The sequence below is a fragment of the Camelus ferus genome, chromosome 21, assembly GCF_009834535.1.
Source record: "Camelus ferus isolate YT-003-E chromosome 21, BCGSAC_Cfer_1.0, whole genome shotgun sequence".
Taxonomy (NCBI): domain Eukaryota; kingdom Metazoa; phylum Chordata; class Mammalia; order Artiodactyla; family Camelidae; genus Camelus; species Camelus ferus.
In genome coordinates this window covers 21,446,693-21,469,864 of record NC_045716.1, presented here as the reverse complement: position 1 = coordinate 21,469,864, position 23,172 = coordinate 21,446,693, and the positions used below count along the sequence as shown (strand labels likewise).

Sequence of the window (23,172 nt, the reverse complement as noted above, 5' to 3'; positions counted from 1 at the left end):
CCATTAAAAAATAATAATAATAAGTCAATAATAAATCTAATTACCTCTCCATCCCCCCCCCCCAAATTTTAAAATGCATAACCTCGGCCTAAGTATGAGAAATATCAGACAAACCCAAAGGGTGTAAAATTGTATAAAATGATTGATCAGTACTCTTCAAAATTGCCAAGGCTCCAAAAGACTTTGGAAAGACTGAGAAACTGTCACGTATTAAAGGAGACTAAGGAGGCATGACACTTAAATTCAATGTGAGGTTCTGGATTTGATCCTGGAACAGAAAAAGGCCATTCCTGGACAAAGTGGTAAAACTCAAATAAAGTCTGTGGTTTAGCTTATGTTCTCATACCAATGTTAATTCGTTTTGATTATCAAATACTATGATTAAAAGGTACTATGGTTAGGCAAGATGCTAGCTTTACGAGAAGCTGGGTGAAGACTATACGGAAACTGTATGATTTCTTCAACTTTTCTGTAAGTCAAAAATTATTTCAAAACAAAAGAATAAATAAATGCTCAGTTTAAGGAATTATAGCAGCCACTGCTCAGGTCAAGAAATAAGGTATTATCAGCACCCCTGAATTACCCACATGTTTACCGTCCTAATCATAACTTCTTACTGCCCATAGAGGTAACCACTATGGTGACTTTAATGGTAATCACTTCCTTGCTTTGCATTACAGACTTTCCTTTTAGGTAACCATCCTTAAAAAGTCAAGTTTAGTTTTGCCTGTTTTGGAATTTTATATACCTGAAATCATACAGTATATATTCTTTTGTGTCTCCCTGTTTGTTCTGTTTATTTTGTATTTCATTAACTCAAAAAACTGTATCGTGGTAAAATAAACAACATAAAATTTACCATCTTGTCGGGGGTGTATCTCAAGTGGTAGAGCACATGCTTAGCAAGATCCTGGGTTCAATCCCCAGTACCCTCTCCAAAAAAAAAAAAAAATATATATATATATATTTATATACGCAAACTTAATTAACTCCCCCCCAAAAGTAAATAAAACAATTTTCAAAAATTTACCATCTTAACCATTTTTAAGTGCACAGTTCAGTAGTATTAAATACATTCATATTGTTGTACAACTATCACTACCGTTCATCACCAGAACACTTTTCGTCTTGTAAAATTGAAACTCTATACACATTAAACAGTAATTATCCATTTTCCCCTCCCCCAGCCCTGGCAACCACCATTATACTTTATGTTTTTATGATTTTGACTACTCTAGGTACCTCATACAATCATACAATATTTGTCTTTTCTTGTGACTGGCTTATTTCGCTTAGCGTAATATTCTCAAGATTCATCCATGTTATAGTATATTGCAGAATTTCCTTCCTTTCTAAGGCTGAATAATATTCTATTTTATGTATATACAACACTTTGCTTATCCATTCATCCATCACTGGACAGTTGGGTTGCTTCCACGTTTTAGCTATGGTGAATAACGCTGCTATGAACATAGGTATACAAATATCTCTTTATGATCCTTCTTTCAGTTCTTTTGGGTACATACGCAGAAGTGAAATTGTTGGATCATATGATAATTCTATTTTTTTTTTCTATTTTTTCCTGGGGTTCAATCCCCAGGACCTCATGCATGCTAAGCATTTGCTCTACCATTTGAGCTATACCCTCCCCCCGGTAATTCTACTTTTGATTTTTTGAGAAACCACCACCATACCCTTTTCCACAGTGGCTACATAGTTTCACATTTCCACCGGTAGTGCACAGGGTTCCAATTTCTCCACATCTTTACCAACACTTGTTGTTTTCTGTATTTTTGATACTAGCCACTCTAATGTATGTGAGGTGGTATCTCATTGTAGTTTTAATTTGCATTTCCCTAGTAATTCATCATTTTTTCATGTGCTTGTTAATCATTTGTACATCTGTTTTGGAGAAATGTCTATTCAAGTCCTTTGTCCATCTTGAATTGGATTGTATGTTTTACTGTTGTTGAACTGTAGGAGTTCTCTATTTATTCTGGATATTAATTCCTTATCAGCTGTATGATTTGCTGTGTTAATTTTTATTTCATTAACTTTTTGCCCTTCTCTTTATTTTTCCATCCTTGTACATTCTTTGGGTTTATTTTGCTATTATCATGTTAAAATGTGAAAAAAATCTCAGAATTAATAGTATCTTAGAATTAATGTTATATGTTAATCTCTATTGATATTTTTTCCTGCCTATTCTATCAATTACAGAGAGAGGTATATTCGAATCTATGACTGAGGGGTTTTCTAATTCTCTTTGCAGTGCTCTCAATTTTTTTCTTGTTATATATTGAGGCCATTTTTTTAGATGCATAAATATTTAGGATTATTAAATTTTTTTCTGGTTAAGATTATGTTTTATCATTATGAATTAACCCTCTGTATCTCTTAGTGTTACTTTCTGCCTGAAATTCCATCCAATCTATTATTAATACAGCTCTCCTAGTTTTCTTCTGGTTTGTGTTAGTACAGTTTATTTTTTTCCAGACTTTTACTTTCAATCTTTCTGTTTTCTTATGTTCTATAAATGTCAGGTAGTCAGCATATAGTTTGATTGTTGCCCTCACTCCCCAGTTTCACCTGCTGAGGAATTCAGAATGTTCCATTTAAAAGGGAGTGACTGGGGGAAGGGAATAACTCAGTGGGGGGAAGGTATAGCTCAGTGGTAGCGTGCGTGCCTAGCATGCACAAGGTCCCGGGTTCAATCTTCAGTACCTGCATTAAAGATAAATAAATAAAAACATAATTATCTCCCCCCACCAAAATAAATAAGTACATAAATAAATAATAAATAAAAGGGAGTGATTAAGTCCATGAGTCCACTTCTGTTTTGTAAATAAGTTCATTTGTGTCATTTTTTAAGATTCTACATAAAAATGATATCATATGGTATTTTTATTTCTCTTTCTGGCTGGTTTCACTTAATATGACAATCTCCAGGTCCATCCATGTTGCTGCAAATGGCATTATTTTATTCTTTTTTATGGCTAAGTAGTATTCCATTGTATATATACCACATTTTCTTTAGCCAGTCATCTCTAGATGGACATTTAGGTTGCTTCCATGTCTTGGTTATTGTAAACGGTGCTGCTGTGAACATTGGAGTGCATGGATCTTATGGTTACCAGTGGGGAAAGCAGGGGTGGAAGGATAAATTGGGAGTTCAGAATTTGCAGATACTATCTACTATACATCAAGTAGATAAACAACAAGGTCCTACTGTACAGCACAGGGAGCTATATTCAATACCTTATAATAAAAAAGAATGTGTATATATGTATGACTGAATCACTATGCTGTACACCAGAAATTAACACATTGTAAACCAACTATATGTCAAATAAATAAACAAATTTTTAAATAAAAAATAATGAAAAATAAAAGGGAGTGATTAAAACTAGCCCCTTGCCATGCCTCTCTGGGACATCAGTTTCTCTTTGAGGGTGGGCCATACCCCTCCTCCCCCATTGCTCTACAGGCAGGGCTATGACCCTGGAGGTGGCAAGGTCTCCGGGGCCAAAGGCTGCTCCTCCCACAAGGGAGTCAGCTTGGGAGCCACCCACCGCAGGCTCTGTGAGTACCCCTGGCGTGTCTTGACCCCTGCTCAGGGCTCAGTGCCCTAACCTCATTTCAGAGGAGCTCACCAGTGGACCCGGGCCTTGGGACCTGGCTTCATGGTCCACAGTAGATGTGCTGAGGGACCTGAGGCTGGGGTGTGGATTGGGCTGTGCCACAGGATGTGTCCGCTCACATCAGGACCTCCATTTGCAGGACCTCCAGGGCTTTGTAGTTAGATTTTTCTCTTATTAATTCAGCCTGACAATCCTCAACTTTTAATTGAAGCATTTAATCTATTTACATTTAATAAAGTTATATATTAAGGTTTAAATCTACCCTATTATGTGTACTTTTTATTTGTTCTGTATATTTTATTTTCTCTCTTGTTTTGTCTTAAACTTTTTTATTTTGAACAATTTTAGATTTACAGAAAAATTATGAAGACAGTAAAAGAGTTCCTACATATCTTACACCCAGTTTCCCCCATCATTAACACCTTACATTGGTATAGTACATTTATTATAATTAATGAACTACTACTGATACATTATTATGAATTAAAACATACTGTATTCAGATTCCTTTTGCTTTTACTTAATATCCTTTTACTGTTCCAGGATCCCATCTAGGATGCTACATTACATTTCGCTGTCATTTCTCCTAAGGCTCCTCTTGGCTGTGACAATTTTTCAGCCTTTCCTTGTTTTTCATAACCTTAGCAGTTTTGAGAAGTACTGGTAGGTATTTTGTAGAAAGTGCCCCAACTGGAATTTGTGTAGTGTTTTTCTCAAAATTAGACTGATGTTATGAGTTTGTGGAAGGAAGAGAACAGAGGTAAAATGCAAGAGTACACACTGTCAACATGATCTATCATTGACCTTGATCTCCTGGGTAAGGTAGTGTTCCCCCACCCTGGAGTCACTCCCAATCCTGCCCTTTCCACACTGTGCTCTTTGGAAGTGTGCAGCCCACACTTGGGGAATGGGGTGAAATGTTCTACCTCCTTGAGGGCAGAACATTTACGTAAGTTGTTCGTAATTTTTCTGCACAGATTTGTCATTCTTAACCAACTTATTTATTCAATTATTCTTTGTATCAGTACAGATTCAAGGGCACTTGTTTTATACTTTAGGTTACAATCCTATTCTACTTTATTTATTTTGTTGCTCAAATTGTTCTAGGTCTGGCCACTGGGGGCTCTTTCAGTTGGCTCTTATATCCCCTTGACGTGCCCCTATCATTGTAGGTTCTTTCTTTTAATCACTTCCTTTCTGGCACTGCAAGATGCACCAGACACCTCTTGTCTATTTCCTGTCCCTGCCTAGAACGAGCCATTTCCCCAAGAAGCCATGGTTCCTTTTACTGAAACTAAGATCTGCGTATTAGGTGTGCTTGTTGCCATTAGGTGTCATTAGTTCTAGGCCCTCTCAGCTGACAGAACAAGAAAATACCTGTATATAATAACTCACTAATATCTGTATGTTTTTATTTGTAAATATCTATATCTGTATTAAGCTAAACATAAGTTCATACTGATGTCTCCACCTCTTAAGCCATTACTACATAAATAATTCTAGCCTTATCACCTTGCTTATCTGTAAACTCTCACTCCAACAGTGAGAAACCTGGCTCCCACCATCCACCATCTACTTAAATGTTCAATTCTGGTATACATGTATAGTGGTATCAGAATCATTAACAGTATATCCATAGGACATGTATCAACTGGATACATGATCAACTGTATCAACCAAAGTATAGTGCCTAGGTACAGTTTCTTTTGCCTTTAGCTTTACAGATTCCACTGATTTCCAGTTACTTAGGTAAACTATGATATCCCCCCTCTAGTGAAGTTATTTCATACATTTGTAGTATAGTTAGATTCTCTGGTTACATTCTTCATTCTGTTCTGGGATCCCTGACTTCCCAAATTATATGTGTGTGTGTGCACATATACGTATATATGTACATACATACAAGTATACACACATATTTAGTTTACATATATTAAGAGTTACCCTTTGTGTGTGTAAAGTTCTACGGGTTTTGTCAAATGCATATAGTTGGGTATCCATCATTATAGTATTATACAGAATAGTCTCACCATCCTAGAAAACCTCTTGTACTTCTTGACGTGTTTTTTTCCCCTTGTCTTGTTTTTGAAAGGTAATTTTAATTTTATACTCCCCTGTATTAGTTTGGTAGTTATACATTGTTTTCTACTTAGTGGTTTAGCAAAACAGTTATCCTTGCCTCATCAATGTCTAACATTATCTGACACTTTGCTTCCTACCAACACAATGCAAAGACCTTAGTATACTCCAATTCCATTTACCAGTCTTTCTGACTCCTGTGCTGCTGTGTAACACATTTTAATTCCCTGTCTATACATTTTAACACCGTGAGACATTATCATTTTTGTTTTATAGTCAATGTTTATTTAGATTTACACATATATTTACCACTTTCATTGTTCTTCATTCCTTTTATTATTTTTTCTTTTATGTTATGACTAAAGATTATTACCCTTTGGAATTTCCCTTAATGTGAGACTGCAGGTGACGGACTCAGTTTTTGTGTGTCTGAAAATACGTTTATTTTACTTTCATTTTTGAAAGATATTTTCGCTGGGCGTTGTATTCTAGACTGGCAGTTATCTTCTATAAGCAGAGGGAGGATGGCACTCCGCTCTTCCGGCTTTCAGTTTTGCTGTTGGGATGGAGGCAATAGTCTGTTGCTCCTCTGAGGATAAACCCATCTTTATTCCCTAGCTGCTTTAAAATTTTTTCTTTTGGCCTTTGCCTTTTTGCAGAGTGCAAGTTTAATTTACTGGGGTTCGTGAATCTGTGACTTGATGGTTTTCATCAATTATAGATAATTCTGACATTATTTCTTCAGGTTGTTTCCCCTCCTTTCTCTCCTCTCCTGGGACTCCAATTAAGTACAACTTAGCTCAAATTACTGTCTCTCCTGTATTTTCCATCCTCTTATTTTTCCAAGTTTCATTCTGTTTCTATAATCCACCAATTCTCTCCTCAGCTATGTCTGATCTGCGATTAAACCCATCCACTGAGATTTTAATTGCATTTACTGTATTTTTCTAGTTAAAATTTCTATTTGGTCCTTTTCCATTTGGGCTATGTCTATTTGTGTGCTTCCGGTCTGCTGAAATTTCCAAGCTTCTTTTATCTTCTTAAACTACTAAGCAGTTGTTTTCATTTTTGTATAATTCCAAAATATGAAATTGTCTGTCTATCATTTCGGTTTGGTGTCACTTCCATTGGGCTTATCTCTTCAAGTGCTTGATTCTTACTTGTGGTTGATGTTATATCTGAAAAATTATTTATTACAGTACTTTTGAGGTCTAGGTTGGTGTTACATTCCTTGAGATTTCTGCTTGCTTCTACCAAGCATCTGGAGATGCTAGCAATCTGGGATCATCTTATTCTGAGTTGAGGCTTGAGAATTTCTGGACCACCCAGACTGGTGAGAGGCTAGGCTGAAGAATATGAAGACAGGTTTACTCCTGAATCATCCTTAGGGGTCCTAGTCAAGTGAATCTTTACCAGCATCCCTATCCTTAGCTGTCCCCAGATTTCAACTTTTTGTTCCTCTAGCTCCCAATCCTTGGAGGCCCTCAAAATCACAGCTTGGTGGGAGGAAGGGTATGGCTCAGTGGTAGAGTACGTGCAAAAAAAATTTTTTTTAAATAATAAGTAAAAATTATTTTAAAAACCAAAAACACCCCCCCCACACACACAAAAACACAGCTCAACTTTTCAGCAACCTTTTCTCAATTGGCAAAAGCCCCCCGAGCAAAGGCAGTCTTTAGGGTCTTCTTTTCTCTCTGGACTTCTAGCCAATCCTGTTGACCCTTTGAGTTTTTAGATGTTTTTTACATTTAAGATTTCTGAGCATGCTGGTCTGAAACATCCAGTCTACCACTATCAGAAGTCAACCCTCCCACTCATGGTTTATTCAGATACCACAGAACTTGAATCCATAACCTCACTATGCAAAAGATAAAACCTCAAATTTATAAAAAGACTTCTTTAAGTTCACACGATTCATGGTAGAGCCAGGTTTAGTCTCAGAGCTCAAGACTAATTAATAACTACAAAACTCCACTTGCATAAGATCTGGATGTGAGGATTTGTTTGGCTTTGACCTTTTTACCTGGGGAAAGGAGAGGGCAGTCTTGCCAAAAGATCAGAGGATGGAAGGAAGGACCTAGCCATATTCTCAGCACCTTTCATACATTCCTCTCCCAGCCCTGAGCTGTGGGAGTGGGATCTGGTATCTTACAGTCTGGTGATGGGGAACGTAAGAAAGCAATCCTTCCCATTCCTAAACCATAGATGATAGATATCTCCATGATCAGTTATCCCTTACCATCAATGTTTCTGAACCGAACCCAACTTCAAATTCCTCTATATCCCACTTTACAAAAGCCCTCTAAAGCCAAGAAGTTGTCTTCAGCCAGTCTCCTCTCGCCCAGAAAACAAACACCAAGACACTCTCACAACAAAGACCACACCATTTATTTACAAAGGCCAGTGTGGGAGTTGGGGGAGGTAGGGAGGGAAAGCCACACAGACATCCTCTCTGGATTGCTCGGGACCCTTTCCCACTTGGTGAAAATTTTGTTCCTCTTGCCTCCATATTCTCAGCAACGGGTCCTCTGAGCAGCTGGGCGAAGTAGCAGACAGAGGAGGTGATATGAGCCTCCTCTGTGCTCCAATAGAGCAATGTCCAATTCCAGCTCAAAGGCATCATTGCTGCCCTCTCCTTTGCTTCCTCAAATAGAACTCTCTGGCCTGGAGGGAAATAGTGAAGAACTCAAAGGGCAGGGGTTAAGATACCAAAAGCCAGGGGTTCTTGAGGAAAAGACCCCTCTACTGTTCCCGGAAAGCAATGAGGGGAAGGGTAATAAGGGTGCTGGTCACAGTCCTGACAGTTTCAGAAGGGGGATCCACATTCCCATTGGGTAACCCAGCATCCAAAGGCCAAAGGACCCAGCTCTCCAGGCTGTAAGTACTCCCGACCTAAATTGGCTCTTTTGCCTACTTCTCTCTGGTCGGAGAGAACTCTGAACCAGAAATCAACAAGGAACCTACCCTCCCATTCAATTCACATGCACATGTGTGTGTGTGCATACATACATACACCACCCACCCACACACACACCCACTGCTGAGACAGACCCCAGTCCCTTCACGTCTTTGGAGCAGGGCTCAAATCACTGGTATCTGGAGACACAGGCAGGTCCTGGGTTCATGGAAATGTGTGTGTATGTATATAAGCATGTGTGTTTGAGGAAATGTAACCAGTATAACCCCTTGTGAGCCATATTGCTTAGCTTCATTGAGCCCTTTTCTTCAACTCGAATTCCATTAGCATCTCTACTAAGTCTCCTCTGCCAGACCTGAGCCTGGACTCTCTGGCCTAAAAGAACTATTAGCACTTCCATTCCCTAACTGTCAATTCCAACTTCCAAGCCTTTGACTCAGCCTGTTTCCCTCATTCCCTCCCTCCAGAAACTCTCATTCCCTCCTCCCCTGTACCATTCTCCATTGGGCTGGTCCAGGGCTTGCCAATTCCTTCTCCAGAGGGCTGTGTCTCACCTCTCCCTTCAGACAGGGAGAACTCCAGGAGAACCTCCCCCTGGAAGTCCCAGCAGACCGCATGAAAAAGTGCTGGATGAAATGACCAGCAGGGAGGTGAGGAGGAAAATCACATCCTGTTTCACCTGCCCCACCTTCAGAGTATGAAAGTCTAGCATGGGTTAGGCTGCAGGTGGGAGGGGATGGGGGGAGAGAAAGAAGGAAGAGTTATCGAAAGTAAACCCAAGACCAGCAAAACCCTCGTGGCACAGACAGAAGACCCTGTTCCAGTAAACCAATGAGTTGGTTCCTCCTTCAACTCTGCACTGCCACTGAGAAGTTTGAAGATTGCAAGAGGTGGTTGTGGGGCAAGGAGGTGGGGCCAATCAACAAAACTGTGAAAACTGTTTAAATAGCTCTGCTCAAGCAGGCCCAGGAGAGAAGGTTCTGCAAGAGGCGTAGAAATAAAACTGGAATTCCCAGAGCTAAGGGGTTGGGGCCCACACCTCTAAAGTCACCCTGCTGTCTGGAGAGGACAAGGGAGAAGACAGAAGGAATGACAAGCTGCAGAGGGTCGGGGTTGACAGAGGAACCAAATGCTGGCACCGAGGGAAGGGAGAGGCAGGAGGCATGGGCTGAGGGATTAGGAGAGCTGAGAGCCCAGGAGTCTCTCGATAGCTGCGTTGATGTCCCCTCCTGTGGCAATCAGGGCCTGCAGGTTGGCCTCACGATTGATGAAGCCCATAGAGTTGAGCTGCTCCAGCTGCTGCTGAAATCTCACTTCTGGTGTCTGCACCTGGAGGGGACAAGCCTTGTGAAGCAGGTACAGGACCAACCCCAGGGGGACTATCTGATTCTAAGGGTTTATAATGGAGAGAAGAAGACAAGCAGGTCTTTTTGAACACCCTCAAAGTCAACCAGTGGGTCAGGGGCCAAGGAGCTGGTGTCCCAAGTCACTAAACAATTGTATAATAATAAGGTGAGGGGCATCTTTCTTAAAATTTTAAGGTAACAGATAGGCCTAAGTAAGCCTTTAGTCCTGCTTTTCATCCACACTCTGGAGATGTCCACAGGCGTTCCAAAAGCCAAAGGTTCTGTGGTTGATGAGATGCACGCTAAACACCACCTCCAAACTCCCTCCCGGCAGTCATCACACACATGGCCACATTAAAGGTCAGAGAAGGGCCCCAGGAAAGCAAGAACCTGTTTAATTTTGTTTAACCAATCAACAAACACAGTTATTTACAAAAGAGAAGGCTTTTCATTTTTGACACTCCTATAAACATCTCCTGGAAATGTTCTCCCTGAAGGATGTTTAGGAAGCACTAGCCTAACTCATGAACAGAAGACGCTTAGAGCTGGGAGCAGCCCAGCAGTCACAGGCTACCCGGCCACTGACGGGAGGAAGGTGTGATCCAGAGACGAAAGGACCTGCTGAAGGTCACAGAGGCCCCCCGACATGCCGTACAAGAGCCCTTTCCAGTGCTCTATGCTGCTTTCATCACGGTCCACACAACTTAAGCTAGACTGGGCCTTGGCCATCACTTGGTCCAGCCCTCTCAATGCCTGGCACAGAGCTGGGCACACTTACATTTCTGTTGAAAGGCTTTTCCCAGATAAGTCGTGGAGGCCAGAGAAAGGTTAAGGGGCTCACTCGAGGTCATCCCCACCCATCCCCCAAACCCCAGGCCTTGACTATGTGGCCCAGGGCTCTGGTCACCTCACCCCCCAGAATCCTCTTCGCCCACCTCAGAGATGGAGACTGCTTTCAAAAGACTCCTTTGATATAAGCAGAAGTGGTATAACACAGTGGTTAAAGTGTAAATTCTGGAGCTAGCATGCCTCCGTTTGAATCTTGGCTCCATTACTTACTAGCTGTGTGACTCTGAGCAAGCCACTTAACCTCTCTGGGCTTCAGTTTCCCCCTTTTGCAACATAAAAATAATAATAATAGCTTCCTCACAAGGCTGTTGTGAGGAATAAAGTAAATGAGCTCTTATACAGAAGGCACACAGAACAGTACCCAGGCAGTGGTAAGCACTATTACTATTCTCATCACCGTTTTACAGCTGTGGCAACTGAACTTGGGGAAGAGGTAAATTGCCCAAGGCTAGGAAGCAGCAGACCAGTATTTAAAGCCAGGTCTGGCTGACTCCAAAGCCTGCTCTGCTGTCTCCATTCTACTGCTACCCTTAACACTGTCAGGATGGAAGTGGTGGTCCCAGCACCAGCCCCGCTGCCCATGTACCTGTGAGTTTCCACTTCCAGCCAAAAGCTGGATCATCTGCTGCATGAGCTGCTGCTGAGCACTGGAGGCCCCTGTTGGAGAAGATGTGGCTGGCAGGGCTGGTGAGGAGGTGGGGGCCTCGGGTGCAGAGCCAGTGTTGCTGCCTGCCGAGGGTGCTGGGGTCCGGGACATCCCAAAGGAGCCAAGGCTGCAGGCAGGAGAGACCAAGAGGTTGGAGATGGCCTCTCAGAAAGGGATGGGACCATGAGATCCAGAAGGAAAAGCAGTTGGAAGAAACAGGAAAACAGACCCTGAGAGACATAATGGCTGCTCAGAGAGTGGCAGAGAAAGGAGTTGAGGGGGAGAAATAGCCAGAACCTTGCTGCCCACCTGCCCCCCACCCTCACCTGGGCACCAGCCCGGGGGCCTCAGTCTGCAGGGTCTGCAGTCCCTGCTGGATCTGCAGCAGCGCCTGCATGGCGCGGGGATTGGTGAGAATGGAGAGTGACTCCGGGTTCTGCATCTGGTGGGAAACAGCAGAGAAAGGCAAGAGGAGGTGGCAGGAGACAGGAAGCAGCCTAGACCCTGAGTCCAGAGCTGAGCTTGGACTCTCCCTTAAGTTCCACCCACTGGGCCTCAGGGTCCACTCCAGCCCTCAACCTCTGCCCCTCTAGGGTCCTCACTCACCTGCTGCAGGAAGACTGGGAGCTGCAGGCGGAGCTGCTCCTGCAGCTGAGGGTTCCCCGCAAAGAGCGGCACGTTGACCATCATCTGCCAGGGTGAAGGTATAGGGGGAGGCCTGGGCCTACCCACCCTCTAAATGCCCCCACAGCCTCAGTCTCCCTCGGCACCCCCCCCACTGTAGGAAATCTGGCCAGCTTTTCCAAGGATCTCACAGTATCCTGCAGGTCTGAGTGGAACAGTGAGAGGAAATGGAACTATACTGTGGACGAGGATGAGAGTCAGGAGCCCTTCTGATGACAATGACAATGACAGCTAACATCCCCAAGTACACAGGGCTTACTGTGTGCTATGCCGTGCTCTAAGCACTTATACTATTAATTCATTGAACCCTCACAACTCTCTGAGGCAGAAACTATTTTCTTTTTTACCATTTTACAGATGAGGAAACTGGGAGGTTAAATAACTTGTGTGGCTTACACAGCTAGGAAGTGGAAGAGATCAATATGCAAACCCCGGCAGCCTGGCTCCAGGGTGTTTTGATCATCACAAGTAATGGCGCCCAACACACTCCCCTCGGGCAAGTTCCATACCTGAGCAGCAAAGTCGGGGTTCTGGGCGAGCGTTTGCATCATGCTGCGCATGTAGGGGGCTGAGATCACGTTCTGCATCAGCTGGGGGTTCTCAGAGATCTGCTGGAGGAGGGCCTGCATTTCCGGGCTGTTGAACATCCCTAGGACAAGGAGGAAACAAACAAAACAAGAGAAAAGGGTTCCAGATGGAAACCAGATGCCTCACTTCAGTCTACCTTACTTCAGACACAGTGGTTACAAAACTTAGAAAGGCAACAGTAAAATGGCACCCAAGTACTGGGGTGTGGGTCCAAGTCCCTCTTGACTCTGAGGCCATCTTGCCCTGCTTTGGCCTGGCCCCTTCCCCATCTACTCTGCTAAGAACAAGCCAGTTAGAAACTGGGTCTGATTCATGCCCCTCTAGACTGTTCCCGCCACAGGCTCACATAATATCAGAGTTGGAAAGGATTTGACTAAAGATCACCTAGATCAACAGTGTTCAAACTTATCTTAGGAGCAGAGGCCCTTTCCTTAAATCAAATCTCACTCAGAAACCAAGTATGTCAGTAGTCTGGCTGGAGCTGGGGCAGGAGGCCTGGGGCATTTTCCAGTTGGTCCTCCCTCACCCTGGAAATGGTCCAGACCCCCAACGTTTCAGAAGTACAATTTTAAGACTATGGATAAGGTTCAAGTCCCTTATTTATAAAATGAGCACATAGAGGGGAAGGGACTTTCCCAATCAAGATGTCCCAGAGTATAGAGAAATCAGGGCATCTACCAGATATCCCTAGGGTCGTATGTACAGTCATAGTCCAGATAAATGAGGCGTCCCCCAGGGTTGTGCAGTGCATAACCTGCACTTCTGTACAAGGCAGCTCTGCACATCCCTATCCCCAAGCCTCACATATGCCTGTCCCCTGATTCCTCTCCCACATCCCTCTCCTTAGTCTGACCCATTTACACTGAATAGCACCAGCAGTGTTGAAAGAGCTTAGGAGGTAGGGTCTGGTTTACTCATGAGCCACTACTTAGGTCACTCCTAGGGACATAATGACAGGGCCAGAACCAACCCTCACCCACTGAGGGGTGGGGCCATTACTCCAGGCTGCAGAGCCCCCTCTGTGGCTTCAATACAGTCTCACCTCTGTCTTCAATATTCTGGAGCAGAGTGAACCCCATTCAGTCCCGGGGCAGAGGGACTGCCCTGGTGACCCCACTAAGCTCCTTCCACCCTAGGACATACCTGACCCCAGGCTAGCCGCATTGATCCCAAAGGGGTTCGAGACTGTCGGGTGCACCTGGCTGGTCCCCGATCCTCCGGTGCCCTCCCCACCGGACCCGGGGGCCTGGGAGGTGGGGGGCGAGGGGCTCCAGGGGTTAGGGAGGGGCTCTCGATTCTCAGTCCGCAGAGGCTGGGAGGATGAGCTGTCGGAGTTCCCGGCCAGGGAAGAGAAGGGATTGTTGCCAAACTGGGAGGAGGGAAAGGTTTTGGGTTAAGGACTGAAACAAATCAGGGATAAGGGCTGGGCCCTTTCTTTCCTCTCACCTAATATCCTCCCCTTCCCCAGAAACGGGAGAGAGATCTTGGAGGTCCTCAGCTCAATTTCTGGCCCCACAATGGGCAGCGTCACCCTTATCCTACAGGGCTGGAGCTGGCTGATGCTAACGATGGGATAACTGGACCCCTCAGATAACTGGAAACCTCCCATCTCCCCTGGTGACTCCAAATATTTGATTTCTAATCTCCTCGGTGCCCCATAGTACTTTACACACACCTTTCCCGTTGTGTAGAGATATTTGTTTTCCTTAGCTCTTAAAGGGCCGAGACAATGTCAGATTCAATTTGCACTCCTGGCTCCTGACACTAGTAGGTGCTCAATAAGTAACAATTGGCTTGATGGGAGCTGGCGCTCTAGTCAACCCTGCTCTGCCTCCAGCTCTCCTCCCACCCTTTTTTTTCCTTATTTATTTATTTAAATTATTTATTTATTTATTATTATTTTCTCCAATTTGATTGAGCTGTAATTGACATATAACATTGTGCTAGTTTCAGGTGCAACTTTCCCTTTTCTAGCCACCTTGGTTGAAGATTAACTCCCTGGAACCCTGTCCCTCACCCCCCGGGTCCCCCATGTGGCATTCTGTCCAACCAGGCACACCACAACAGAGCTCTTTAGTAGGGCACATCTCTGGCTAAGCAACCTCCCTAGGTCTTTTCCTTCTGTTGCTTCTCCCATGCGATCTCCTCCTTCCCCTCCCTCCCGACAGCCTATCTCCTCAGACTGGCTGCTTTAGCTAAACAGTCCTCCTCACCACCAGGCCCCCCACTGTCTACCTAGGATAGTCTCAGGGTCTACACCCCACCTCAGTGGGCTGCCCAGGGTAGCACCCAAACCTCCTCCTTCTGGACCCGCTGGCACTCAGGAAAGAGCTCTGTCCAAGGGGTGTCCTGGCTGAGGGAGTCCCAGGGAGGTCCTGACCTAAGCAGGAGGCACCTGAGCATCCTTAGCCCCTCCCCACCATGGAGTTTCATATCCACTTTCCTATTTACTCAAAGTGGGTCATGGGGACCAGGGCTGACCGAGGACTCTTCTGCTCTGAGCTGTGGTTCCTTTACCTTACCAGATGCCTGTTCAGATAACAGGGCTTGCAGGCCAGGGTTCATGCACCACAGTTTCAGTCCTTGTCAATGTTTCAGATTTCCTGTTCTGGTAACTTGTGAGCACCCAACCCCACCTAGTTCTGGGTCCTGCTTTGCTCTTCCCGATACATCCTAAAGTCTGAATCTCTTACCTGAACTCTCTAAAGTGAAAATAGCTGCCATTTATTGAGCACCTACTATGTGCCTGATCCATTTATTCTAATGTTTACAATATCCCTCTAATACACTGGTTCTCAAAGTGTGGTCCTAGGACCCCTGCAAGGTTTAAAAATTGTTTTTATAATCCTAAGATGTAATTTGCCTTTTTCACTCTCATTCTCTCGTAAGTATTCAGTGGAGTCTTCCACAGGCTACATGTGACATTGAAACGGACTGAATGCAGAAGCAGATGTGAGAATCCAGCTGTCTGGTAGTAAGCCAGACATTCGAGAGATCTGCACAAATGTCAAACAAGGCCACTCTTTCCCCTAATGTTTTGTTTTGGGAAATAAAGTTATTTTTCAAAAGAACATGCTATTTATGCTAATGTATAATAGATTTATTGTTATTTTTGAAAAAGCTAATAAATTTTTTAAAATTCTGTTTTAATTTCAGATACAGTGAGTATCAATAGACCTAACCCACAAAAACCAAAGCTCTTTCGAGTCCTCAATAATCTTTAAGCATATAAAGGGGTCCAGAGGCCAAAATGATAGAGAATACTACTATAGTACATTGTCTCCATTTTGAAAAGGAGGACATGAAGACTCAGGGAGATTAAATAACTCAATTAAAAATCACACTATTAAAGAATGATGTAGTATTTGAACTGAGGTTTGTTGATACCAAATTGCTATTTCTTTTTTTTTTTTTTTTTCAAATGCTATGTTCTTTTAGCTGAACCAGTGGTTCTCACACATTAGAGTACATCAGAATTAGCTGGGTGCTTGTTAAAAGCCTCACTCAACTACTTGATTTTCTTTTTAACCAGGTACATGTGTTACTTTGATATGCATTTTAAATACTTAAATAAAATAAAACTTAAAAATAAGCAAATAAATTCCTTTAAAAACTCACAGTTGACCCTTATAAGCACTTTCTAAAATTTAAAAGAGCAAAGGTTAAGAATAACCAAGATGATGGTGAGGAATAAGCTAGTAGGGTGGGAGGAGGGGGTTTCACCCTACCTGATGCCCAGACTTAATAGGACAATGTGTGGGGGGAGGGTACAGCTCAGTGGTAGAGCATGTGCTTACCATGCACAGGGTCCTGGGTTCAATCCCCACTACCTCCATTAAAATAAATAAGTAAATAAATAAACCTAAAGACAATGTGGTATCATTGCAGGGACAGTCAGCAAGGCACACACTCATTTGGTGTCGGGCAGAGACAGTATGAACAAGGAATCCGTTGGGACAGCACAGACCACTCAGCATATGGTGCTTTTTCCTTTCCACAAGGAAAAAGTAAAATGAAGTCCCACCTTCCCACCTGGGTGCTGGTAAGGAGGGTGTGTTCAGTTTGTGAAAATCCACCAAGCTGTACACTTATGATACATGCACCTTTCTTGCAGCTATTTTTATTCTTCAAGAAAACATTTTTAGATGTTTTTAAAAAGTAAATTTAAAATTATGTGAACAGCATGATACCACTTCTATAAAGCTGAAAAATATGCAAAATGATACTATAGATTATTTATGGATACATACATAGGTAATAAAATAATCGAAATGACAAACACCAACTTTAGGGTGGTAGTTAGCTCCGGAGAGGGAAAGAGAGGTATAAGATAGGGGAGGGGTACGTGAAGGCTGCAATTCTATCCCGTAATGTCTTATTTGCAAATAAATATTAAATATGTCTAGGAAAACATACAAAAACAAAACATTTGTTACAGAGGTAGCTATAAGATGGAAACAGAAGGATCCCTTTTGCATACCTTTGTTGCGCTCGTATAATTTTCCATACTTTTTTAATACCCTTTTGTTTACTTTTGAGTTTCGTTTGTTTTGACTTTTGAAACAGGTAAATGTATAATGTATTTAGTGTAAATTAAACTTTAAAAAGAACCCCAAAAGGCATTGAAATTATATATGACAACATGTTAGGGCAACAAGGATAGAAGAGAATGCTATATTTTTCTCTGTACTTTTTGTATATTTGGAAAGAATTCATAAAGCATTTTTAAAAGCATATTCTCAGGGCCTGATTCCAGAGATTGATACAATAAGTAGCTCACAGGTGGGGACCAGGAAGCTCATGATTAACAAGCTCCCCAGGTGATTCTGAAGCAGGTGATCTGTGGACCACACTTGAGACACACTGTGCTAGGGTTGGCTGTTTGACCCCAGGCCTGCCCCACAACCTCTGAGACCTTGGTGCAAGACGTTTGTCAGTATAATGTCAAATCCCTTGGACCCTACACCTCCCCAACTTCCCTAAGGAACTCGGCTATCGTCTGCCCTAGTGCCTCAGTCCCATGCCAAGTTGGACCATCCCTGGCTATGCACTGTGAGAACCGCTTTCAAGCCAGGGCCCACCCTCAGGGGGCTAGGGAAGGAAAGAGGAGCAGACAGCACTCCAGGCTTGCCTGGGTCTGGGGGTAGGTAATCCCGAGCCCAGACTGCCCTCCCACGGCCCAGCCCCTGGCCCCACCTGTTCCCGGGCAGCACTAAACATGGGTTCCTGGATGTCTGTGTACATGCGGCGGAGGGCATTATACCCTCCAGGGATGCTCTCCAGATTGCTCAGGGCCCGGTCCTGGTTCCGCATCATCTCCTGCATCATGGCTGGATTCCGAGCAAGCTCCATTGTCTAGTGGAGAAAGGAAAGAGAGAGAATGGGCTCTGGAACCAGGGGATCAGAGAATGGGCCCCGAGGAAAGAGTCCACATCAGGACCAGCACCAGGACCAGGGTCCAGGGCCCAGGAACTGATCTACAGTGGCAGGGAGTAGGCTGAACTGGATTTCCTTCCTCTACTGTCATCTTGGCTCTAACCCTACCTCCCTGTGGGTATTCTCGTTGCCTATTTGGGGTACAATGATCCCAGATGGGGTGAGAGCAGCAGCTTCCCTCCCTCAGGTTCAGAGGATCCACAGAAGCATTAGGGAGCACAAGGGAGTTGAATAAGAAAGGACATGAGAAAGGGGAGGAGGCAAAAGAGAAAAATAACGTCTATTTAGGGAACTATATTCAATATCTTGTAACAACCTATTATGGAAAAGGCTATGAAAAAGAATACATATATGTATGTCTAACTGAATCAGTTAGCTGAGACACTGTAAATCAACTATACATCAATAAAAACAAGCAAGCAAACAAACATCTATTGAGCACTTACTACATATAGGCACTGGGCTAAATGATTAACAGAATTCAATCGCCATGATAACCATCCGTGTAGGTATTTCTGTCCCTATTTAGCAGATGAGAAAACAGGCTCAGAGACTCACTGCCTGGGACACACAGCCAGTTAGTGGTAGAGCCAGGTTTCAAGGTCAGGTTGGTCTGTCTAACCAAGACAGTACTATGGTTTCTGGCAACTGACTACAAGTTAGGGAGGGAAAGGATTCAAGCTAAGACAATGCAACACCTTCAGATCCCATGCCAGGTCTTTGGCCTCACTGAATCTTGAGAAACAGAATGAGGGCTTTCTCTTGGGAGCCAATGGCTCACTGTCAATGAGGAAAGGGTGGCTTCTGTTAGCTCTAGGGGACAGCAGTGCATGGCAGAGAAAATGAACATAGCTGCTTCTTGTTCCCACCCAGCTGGGAATCCCTTCCTTGTCCTTCTTCCCAAATTTTCTCCACACGTGCCTCTTCCCAAGACACCTTTATGTCTACAACAGGACACTGACCTCTTATCCCACAACTCCTTCATTCAATAAGTACTTATAATAAAAAAAATACAAAAAAATAGTAACTGTTGAGTGATTACTATATATCAGGCACTGTTCCAGGCAGTGAATAAAGCACTTGTGAATCCTTACCCTTCTGGAACTTATCTGGTGAGTCCAGCAATAGTGTCCACAGCTCTGCTGAGACTGTCTAGCCTAGTCCCTTGGTGGATGACCATGAGACAGAGCTCCCAAAGACCAACACCAAACTGCCTCCCCTGGCTCTCTCTTACCCACCTGGCCCTGCCCAGCTGAAATGCTCCCCAATCACCCTATTATCTTTTATTCCCAGGCCTTTGCACTTGCTGTCCCTTGGCCATGAACACTCTTCTCTTTTTCTTCCTCTGGTTCAGTCTTCTTCCTTTTGGTCTCAGCTTGGGTGACACTTCCTTTAGGGCCTCCCCTGAGCCCCAGGGTAGGGTCAGGAACCCTTCTGTGTGCACCTAGGGGATCCTCTGACTATCTCTGTGATAGCACAGACCACTTATAACTGCCTGCTTACTTGTCCTACTTCCCTTTGAGACCAGAAGTTCCTGTAAAGCTAAGTCTGTGTCTTTTTATCACTGTGCTCCAGTGTTCAAAACATGGCTGAATGCATGAATGAATGAATGAATGAATGAACAAGTCAAGGTAGGAAAAGGTGAGAAGAGGCCAGGCAGGGCATGGCTGGGTGCCCGGTAACCTCCACACCTCAGCCTTCTCTCTAGACCCACCTGTCTCATGAGCTCGGGGTTGTTGAGCATATGGCTGATCTCGGGGTTCCGCTCCATCAGCTGCTGCATCTGGGGATTGGCCATGATCATATGGCGCATCAGGTCGGGGTTAGACATCATGTCCTGGACCAGAGGGTTCTCCATGATCTGTGACAGCATCTCAGGATTGGACATCAGCTGCCTCTGCATCTGCTGCTGCAGCTCCATAAAGTTGGCAGAACCCAGGCCCAGGCTGCCCAGGCCCAGGATGCCCCCAAAGCCAGCTGTGGGGAGGGGGCAGGGTCACAGTCTGTCACAAGACTCTTCCCCTACCTGGCCAGAGCCACTGAATTCAGGTCTCCAGGATGGGCCCCTTCTGCTTCTCACATCTCCCTTTTCCAATCATTTCCACAGCCCCAGCGTAGCTGGCAAAGAGATGTGAGCCTACTAGACTGAGACCTCTTTGATGGTAGAGGCTGACAGCCAGGCACAGTACTGAGCACAGAGGGCAACCGGTGATGGCCTATTGAATGAGCAAATAAATATCCCCTAACTGGCTACTGTTGGACCCACCTTCTTCCCAAATTCCAATATCCTCACCCAGGGTTCCCCACATCCCCAGCCCCACTGCTCCCCTCACTCTTAACATTTCACCATGCTCCCCTCACAGACTGGTTTCCTCCCCTGCTTGTCTCAAGTACCAATGTCTGGAACCCTCTGTCCAGGGGTCCCCATCCCCATCAGACCAGGAGCAGGGACCATATCTTCCCCTCCTCTTGGCTCTCCCCAACTCCCTAGCCCAAATGAGAACAGTGTCCTTCTCCCTAAGGGCTTACAGAGTATAGATGCCGTGGCACTGGGAGGTCCCTCCCCTGTCCCTGGGGAGGGACCCCCCCCACTGCTCCTTCGGCTTCCACTGCCAGTATCTGAAGTGGCACTGCCAGAGGTGGAGGGCTGGGCAGGGGTGGCAGGTGAAGCAGGCGTGGTGGAGGGTGCCGAGGCTGGGTCTGGAGTGGAAGGGGAAGAAGCAGTGGCAGTAGCTGGATCTTGAGCCCTGGGGACAAAGAAAAATTCTAGTCGAAGTGAACACAAAAGGGAAGACAATGATTTCTATGTTTGCTGTGCAGCTACAGCCCTAACCCAAGGCACCTCCTAAGCAGCCCTGTGGCTGGGACAGGGTGATGTTGGTGGTCAGTCAGTAAATCAGACAAGGGGAGGGAGGAGCTAGTGTTCTCTGTCTTCAGGGCATTCAGGGAGAGGTAAGTCAGCTTCCCTTCCCCTGCAGGTGAGATCATAGGGCTTCCTGGCAATCCATCCAAGAACCACATTCCTAGGCCTTGGCATTGGTCTTCCAGGTACAGTTGAGTGACAAGTAAGAAAGTAACAGATGGGGGAAAAAAGCCCAGTTTGAAGCTGGACCTGCTCTTCTCCTTAACTTACTTCTGAGGGGTCTTGATGACCAGATGGACGGTGAGCCCATCCTTGATCCCATGCTGGTTCAGTGTGTCCCCATCCTTGAGGATCTTGCCTGCGAAGATCAGGACCAGCTGATCCTGCTGAGCCTTAAATCTCCGGGAGATTTCCTCCTTGAACTGTGATCAAGAAGCAAAGGTCACTGTGGAGGCTGCCTGGGCTCCACCAACCAGGGACACTGCCTCTTCTTCAAGAGCCTCTGCATTCCCTTGCTCCCACCTCTAGTCGTGGGAAGTCCTTTTAGCAGTCCTGACTCCACCCCTCCAGCTACAATAAGCAGCTCCTTTCTTAGCCAAGGAGCTAGACTGGTGAGAAGCTCCTCTTGGCTCTACCCCAGGGTCTCCCACCCTAGAAAGCCCTTGCTTCTATCTGCCACTCCTTCTTCAGTACCAGTTCCCAGTGAGGGTACTGCCTGAGCAGTTCTCTCCATTCCAGCTTCTTCAACAGCCTTGGGACTAGGCCCTGTCTCCCTTCTCTTCTGGGACCCCAAGTCTCTCTTCTCTTTATTCCCAGAGTTCCTGTAACAACTACAACAAATGGATCCCAGTTATTTATAACAGCACTAACTATTCACTAGTTAAGAGTCTCAATCCCGTAAGATACATGTTAATTATTATCCCCATTTTAAAGATGAGAAAACTGAGGATCACAGCAGTTAGGTAACTTGTCCTGGGCAGACTGGAACTCAAGTCTTGATGCCAAAGCCCAGGCTCTTAACCAAACATATGGGGCCTCTCAATTAGAGCTGAGTTCAAATTCAGCTCTGCAGGAAAAATGATTTAAACTCTGGAATGTAGTCATTTTAAAGGTTGGTGGAAGGGCAATGATGGCACTAAAGGCAGGCTGGGGGAGAGTTAGACTCCCCAAATCTATCAGCAACCCCCCCAACCCAACCCAAACCAGCGAACACTTAGATAAAAACAGTGCACTTGCTAAGCAAGGGCAGCTTCCAGATCCCTCCCTTCCAATCAGATGGTCTATCTTAAGCCCCGCCTCTGTGAAATTCTGGGGCTGCCACAGAGGGGTGGCAAACACAGGCAATATTCCCTCATTCACTCATCAACACATTTTTATTGAGCACCTAGTGCACACCGTGTAAATCCCAGAGGGGCTGAGAATCAAATGTAACCACCTTGATCTGAAAGAGCAGGAAAGATCAGGGCAGAGGGAAATCCTCCCCCGGACCCGCCGGGCGTCAGAACGCTGGGGGTTCTCTGAGGCGCCCAGTAGGTGCCCGGAGCTCTCCGCCGGCTCCCCCGCCGGCTCTCCTGGCTCAGCACCTTGCCCGGCCCCCATTCTGCCTCAGCGCCTCGAACCCCAACCTGTAACCGGAGCCAACACTCCGCTCAAACCCAGGGTCCTTCCCCCTTCCCTGTGCAAGGTGTCCTCTTCCCACTCTCCACCACGCCCCCAGCCCAGGCCACAAGGCAAACCCCGGCCTCCCTTCCCCAACACTCGCCACTCTCCCCCAGATCACCCTCGCAGGACGCCCCCTACCCGCCTCTCCTTCCCTTTCGCTCCTCCGAGTGCCCACTGGGCCCCCGCCCTCCTCTCCCCGGCCCTCGCGTACACCCGACCGTCTCAGAGCCACCTCTCCTCTTTGCAGACCCCTCCTCCGCGCTCCCTCACACCCCCGCCACCCGTACTACCTCCTTGACCGAGGCTCGATCGCAGATCACAATTTCCTCCTTGTCCTTCGGGGTCTTGACGGTGACCCTAATGGGGGGCCTCGTCTCGGCCCCGCTCGGCTCCGCCATGCCGCCGCCGCCACCCGGCCGCCCGCCAGCCCGCCCCGACTCCTCCTCCTCCCCGCCCGCCCG

At 45.4% G+C, this 23,172-nt stretch overlaps 1 protein-coding gene across 3 annotated transcripts; it reads right to left on the bottom strand.

The window, feature by feature from the left end:
* Positions 1-8,086: 8,086 nt before the first annotated feature.
* On the bottom strand, positions 8,087-23,168 carry UBQLN4 (ubiquilin 4). Of its 3 annotated transcripts, XM_032464058.1 has the most exons (11): positions 23,002-23,166; positions 21,320-21,471; positions 20,716-20,933; positions 19,901-20,163; positions 17,947-18,105; positions 13,894-14,119; positions 12,672-12,811; positions 12,085-12,168; positions 11,805-11,920; positions 11,419-11,605; positions 8,087-9,966 (listed from the first exon to the last, which is right to left on the bottom strand). In XM_032464058.1, exons 1-11 carry the CDS (start codon positions 23,107-23,109, stop codon positions 9,814-9,816), a joined length of 1,806 nt encoding a protein of 601 aa, XP_032319949.1. In that variant the 5' UTR covers positions 23,110-23,166; the 3' UTR covers positions 8,087-9,813. The 3 variants fall into 3 exon arrangements, with proteins under 3 accessions (XP_032319949.1, XP_032319951.1, XP_032319950.1); XM_032464060.1 differs by lacking the exon at positions 11,805-11,920 and having other exon boundaries at positions 23,002-23,168; XM_032464059.1 differs by lacking the exon at positions 12,085-12,168 and having other exon boundaries at positions 23,002-23,167.
* Positions 23,169-23,172: the final 4 nt, after the last annotated feature.

Excerpts from the sequence above, each read along its gene's own strand:
- UBQLN4 (XM_032464058.1), bottom strand. The coding sequence starts at position 23,109 with ATGGCGGAGCCGAGCGGGGCCGAGACGAGGCCCCCCATTAGGGTCACC. Across the intron at positions 14,120-17,946 it reads TTAGTGCTGCCCGGGAACAG|TTTGGCAACAATCCCTTCTC; the intron begins GTGGGGCCAGGG and ends CCCTCCTCCCAG. Across the intron at positions 12,812-13,893 it reads TGCGGCTAGCCTGGGGTCAG|GGATGTTCAACAGCCCGGAA; the intron begins GTATGTCCTAGG and ends TCCTTGTCCTAG.